This window comes from Parasteatoda tepidariorum, chromosome X1 (genome assembly GCF_043381705.1).
Source record: "Parasteatoda tepidariorum isolate YZ-2023 chromosome X1, CAS_Ptep_4.0, whole genome shotgun sequence".
Lineage (NCBI taxonomy): Eukaryota > Metazoa > Arthropoda > Arachnida > Araneae > Theridiidae > Parasteatoda > Parasteatoda tepidariorum.
Window position 1 is genome coordinate 12,229,676 of NC_092214.1, and position 5,507 is coordinate 12,235,182.

A 5,507-nucleotide genomic window follows, 5' to 3' on the forward strand; every position below is an offset into this window, starting at 1 on the left:
ATTTAAGTTCAGTAAGAAAAACTAATTTTCGAATCTTTACTCAAGCATGATGGGCTAGTAAATAATAATATACTACTTGAGGGTGTTACTTTCAATACAATTGAAGTTACCTTACATTTCCCAGGTTCAATAATTATATGCCTGTTATAAACAATTTTATACGATACAGTGCGTGCAAATATCATTTTTGGTACTTGTGTTTTTCTTTTACTCAACTATACAAATGGCACTAATTATAAAATTACTATCTATTTTTAGGTATATTGTCCTACTAGTACAAGTAAATATATAGTTTTAAAAACAATATAAAAATTCCTATTTATGTTATACAGCAAGCAGGTTGTTAGCAGATGTAAAATTTATAAAGTTGCAGTGATGAACTATGCTGTAAATATTTCATTAGATTGAAATAAATTCCCTAATGTGTTGTTACTGACAGCGCGCAGCATTATCACAAACAGCACAATGTGATTAGACAGAAATGTTATTTTCACAGCACTGTTAAACGCAGCATACTGTGACATCAACAGTAGTTTCCTGTAATATTTAAAGCAGTTTGTGAACGGTTACGTAAGTCTGCTGTAATATTCAAAACAGTAACTTTGTTGTGAATTTTACAGCAAATCGTTGTAATAGTCAGAATGACTTTTACTGTAAATTTTACATCAATCTGCTGTAATATTTTCAAAACCGCAAATTTACTGTAAATGTTATTGCACCTTCTGTCAGTGGCAGTGCCATAACTTTTACTGTAAGAAACAAACGATTTTTTAACAGTTTACTAAACAGGTCGATTTTCATACCCTTTATTTTATATTACTCTCGATATCTTAAAGTTGAAGGGAGGCTAAAAATTTCGAGATAGCAAGTTCAGAACTAAATATGTTCTGAAAAATCGAAAAATATATTCTAAAATATTACTTTAAAAAGTAAATAATGAAACATACAAACAACTTCTAGCAAATATGTATGCCATGATAGTTGACTATAAGTACAAGTACAACAATGATAATTTTACTTTTAAAAGTAAGACACAAATATAATTATGCATTAAATAGAAAAAAAATTGGTTTACAATTAACTTTGTGATTTTTCCGAAAAAAATAATTTTCTATTACGAAAAAAGTTCGACGTAAAACATTTTTGAGAAGAAATCCTTCGACGTAGGAATTCAAATTAACATAATGTGGATAGATAAATATATATATATATTGACACAACAATATTTTCGAGATATCAAAGTTTGAGATATCGAGAATATACTGTATTTCTGAAATAACTTAACAAAATTCTAATTTCGTGAGTGACAAAGCTTGCACCCAGTGAGTTTAAAAAGACCTCTTATTTCTTCATTTTTAGTTAAATTACTTTTTTGTTTAAATTGTGGTGTGCAGGTCTTTCTGTAACTTTGGCCATTGGAAATAAAAAACAAATATTTTTTTGACATCAGGAAACAAGAATCAATATGAAACTATTTCAGTAAATTCAGATTTAACAGCAGAAAAAAAAGGTGATGAGTGGCGAACTTTCTGGTCAGTGATCCAGTAAATATTAGTTAGTTAAGTGATTTACCCCAATACTTTCTCTGTTGAAACCTAAGAAGAAAGTTTGTTCTCAAACAGATAATGTATTAAATAACAGCACTTATAACACACACACACNTATATATATATATATATATATATATTTACTTCAGAAAACATGAATCAATATGAAACTATTTCAATAAATTCAATAAGATTTAATAGCAGAAAAAAGGTGACGAATGGCGAACTTTCTGGTTAGTGATCCAGTAAATATTGTTCAGTTAAGCGATCTACCCCAATACTTTCTCTGTTGAAATGTTAAATAGCAGCACTTATAAAAGTTATGCTTTGTAGATATCCATTTACATTTCGAAGGCCCTTAGTACTGTAACTACACTTGTAACAGTTCAAAAATTTTATATTTATGTATTAAACATTTTATTGGATTACACGCGGTCAACTTATTCACTTAATTATAAATGCTCGATATTTTTGACGTTTATGCAATATAGGGTGCAGGTGGTACGAATTAGGCAACTTGTATCCTGAATCATGTCCCTCGCAAAACAATTAATTTTCAGCACTTAATATACATCATCATAGTTGGCCAGGCAGCCCAATGTGGGCCAATGCCATCCTCTGAAGATTTTTCCATAACGACTTTCTATTTATCTTTGATCTCCAGTTCTTTTCATTAATTGCAGGAAAATCAGACTCCACCGAGTCAGTCCCCGGCCTATCTGATTTTATTTACTTCTGATTNCAGGCAGCCCAATGTGGGCCAATGCCATCCTCTGAAGATTTTTCCATAACGACTTTCTATTTATCTTTGATCTCCAGTTCTTTTCATTAATTGCAAGAAAATCAGACTCCACCGAGTCAGTCCATCTCAACCGGCCTATCAGATTTTATTTACTTCTGATTTTATTTATAGTATTTACCCTAAAGATTTTGAGAAAAAACTAATGAGAATTGCTTAAATGTTGAGTATTTAGATTTTAAAATTGATATTGTTGATAAAATAATTAAAATTGATGTTTTTGAGAAACAAAAAGCTTTCAAATTTAAAGTTATTTTTTCTGTAACTTTAATACTAATTTGTGCAATAAAATTTTTAAAAATTTAGTTTTTTCGCAAATGTTTAGGATTAAAAAAATTTGCAATAATGTTGAAAGCTTTCGGGAGGCTGCGAATAATTATTGAATTATTTGAGTAATAATGATTTTCCTTACAATTATTGCAATGTTAATTTTTTGATTAGGAAAATGATTGAGGAATACTAATTTCTTTTAATAGGGCGAAATTAAAGTCTTGACTGAGCAGCCCCAATTGAGCATTATATTAATCTGTTACGTAATCTACTTTTACTTTCCTTCTTTCCTACTGAGCATTTTATAGACGGCGTTTTCTTTTATTTCAAATGTTTCTTTCACAATTAGTTAGTTTGTGAGATTGCTGTTTGACCGGATTGCTGCGAGTTTTTATTTCTTCACTTTTGTATTATATTCTCAAGATTTTGTTTGAAATTTCTCTTCTTGTTTGATTTTATGTATTTCTTGTATTTCTTCCTGAACTTTTACAAAACCTTCGGGGTTCTGAGAGAGCTAATTTTGACATTTGTCCACTCTCTCAATAGAAAAGGTTTTGTTCTATGACTTCCGGAGCTGGTACCGCCTGAAGACGTTGGCTTTGGTGGCCATATTTTTATTTTACTTCCATTATTTTTTTCTTTATGGCTTCAATTACATATTTCAAATGTGATTGCCAGTGATTTCTGCCTTGCAATTGAAAAAACAATATAAATGCTTTACGATAGATTCCGAGAAAAGTCTCTTGACATATTTTTTTCTTTGTATTGCTAATGCCTATGAACGATAGAATAGAATTTCAGAAAACTGATGAAACAAAATTTATTTTTGAAAAAACAATTTTTGCGCAGCAATGTAGTTTATCGTTCAGAGATGCCTAATACATAAAAATCTCAACTTTGAATTTTTTGTCTCTTACATTGATTTTTCTATAGCACGGTAGATTTATGAATGATGCAACGGTTTGCCCAGTTCTCCATTATGTTCATAAAAAATAGATATAATTATAAAAAATCATATTATGCATAAATTAAATTACTATAATATTCCTAACTATAATTATAAGCTATTATATTTAAATCGTTGAGTTCAGATTGACAAAAATTTGAAAAGAAAAAAAGAAAGAAAGAAAAAAAACAGTCATTGGTTTTTATGATACTAATTACGAAAAAGTGATAAGTATAAAATTATTTTACCAAAATAACCTAGATATAAATTAGCTAAAATTAACTCCACATTATTTTATTTTTTTTTTAGTTTTAGAAAAAGAAGCAAATAATTGAAAAAGAAATTTGAAGTCTCAGAAAATTATTTGGAGATATGTGTCCCCCTGTGCCAACCGCTGACACTACGCCTGTGAATTATTTCATACGAATTTTTAAATTGCAAAATTTTCATACCATAGAAAAAAGAAAAAAAAACATTAAAGCATCGCCAAAAATAAATGAAATATTTTTTTTCGTTTAAAGCGGGGAAAAATCGAAAATTCCTCGTAGAAAAATAAGTTTTCCTCTTTTGATTTCAATGTTTTTAAAATGACAACTCTTCCAATAATTCATTTATTTAGACGAGAAATTTCCGGGAGAAAAGTTAAATGTTCAGCCATAGGATGGCGCTGTCATCCATTCCTTCCATTGGATAATGTGTGAAAAGGCGTCCTTCATTGTAACCCCGCCTACCACACATCAATCAAAGAAATCGGTGGAATACAGTCTTACTCACGGGATAGTATGAGATAGATAAATATGAATCATTTAGGAACTATGTATGCAACAAAAAGAAGGAGACGGAACAGTAAAAGGTAAGAGACTTTTATTGTACACTTTTAATGTGAATATGAATTATCATTTTTATGTATGAAAGTCACAAAAGAGATATATTTGGAATTAAAATGCTTCTTCAAAAATTCGAAGCCGCAACAAGATATTTTTGGTTCTGAAAAAGGAACCCTCCTTATATCAAAATAAAATTTTATGCAATAAGTATTTAAATTTGTATTTAACTAAAATATCAAAAGGGCGCAGAGACAAATTTGTTTCTGTACCATACTTATGGTACAGAATGGCTTACTTATGGCTTCTAAAACAGGCAGATATTCCACCTTTTAAATTCGTCTTTTTAAAAAAGAAAAAGAAAATGACAACAGTATTTCTTGTCGATATGATAAGTTAAAAAGTATATGATTATAGTTTTTATTTAAAAAATGGAAAATAAAATGAGTCATTTCGCTGGAGTAAATATTGTAAGTGCATCCAAAACGAGCAGAAATTTCTAAATTCATTTTTTTTTCTTTTAATAAATGACGAAAATGAAAAAAGATAAATATTTTTAACATTCTAAAAATGACGAAAATTTAAAAAAATAAACGTTTAAAAAATTCGTTATAGGGGAACAATCACTTCGTTGTACAGAGAATAATCTGTACGTTATTTAATGTTCTAAAATGAAATTTCGTTATAGGCAAAAAAATTCGCTGTAAGGAAAGTTTGTTGTTTAGGGTATCTGCTTGCTTATATATCTATCTATATATATGCATAATTAAAAAATAATTAATGAAATATATCTATATTTTTCTATAATTATTTATTAATTATAATACCATATTACATATATTACAGTTATAAATAGCTATAAATATACTTCAGTTATAGTATTAATTACGTACTATTACAATTAACATTTTCAACAATTATTATTACATTATTTCCTATAGCGATATGATAAAAAATATTTTTTCAAAGATTTCTGATACGGTGAAAAATTGTTATATTGGATTAAGTTTGTGTTAAATACTGTGTGTGTCCACTGACAATTCACTATAGCGTGGTTTGACTGTATTAAGTGTCAATAAGATTAATAATTTGTCATTTCTTAAATAAATAAATATATATAT

The 5,507-nt window shown here is 28.4% G+C and overlaps 1 protein-coding gene across 2 annotated transcripts in view; it reads left to right on the forward strand.

Annotated features, from left to right (window-relative positions):
• The first annotated feature begins 4,286 nt into the window (after positions 1–4,286).
• Positions 4,287–5,507, forward strand: part of LOC107454134 (aryl hydrocarbon receptor) — a 150,416-nt gene continuing 149,195 nt past the window's right edge. For both annotated transcript variants that reach the window (XM_016071206.3, XM_016071205.3), the window contains exon 1: positions 4,287–4,415. In XM_016071206.3, coding sequence (XP_015926692.1) covers positions 4,360–4,415 — 56 coding nt within the window. In that variant the 5' untranslated portion in view covers positions 4,287–4,359. The remainder of the gene's footprint in view (positions 4,416–5,507) is intronic.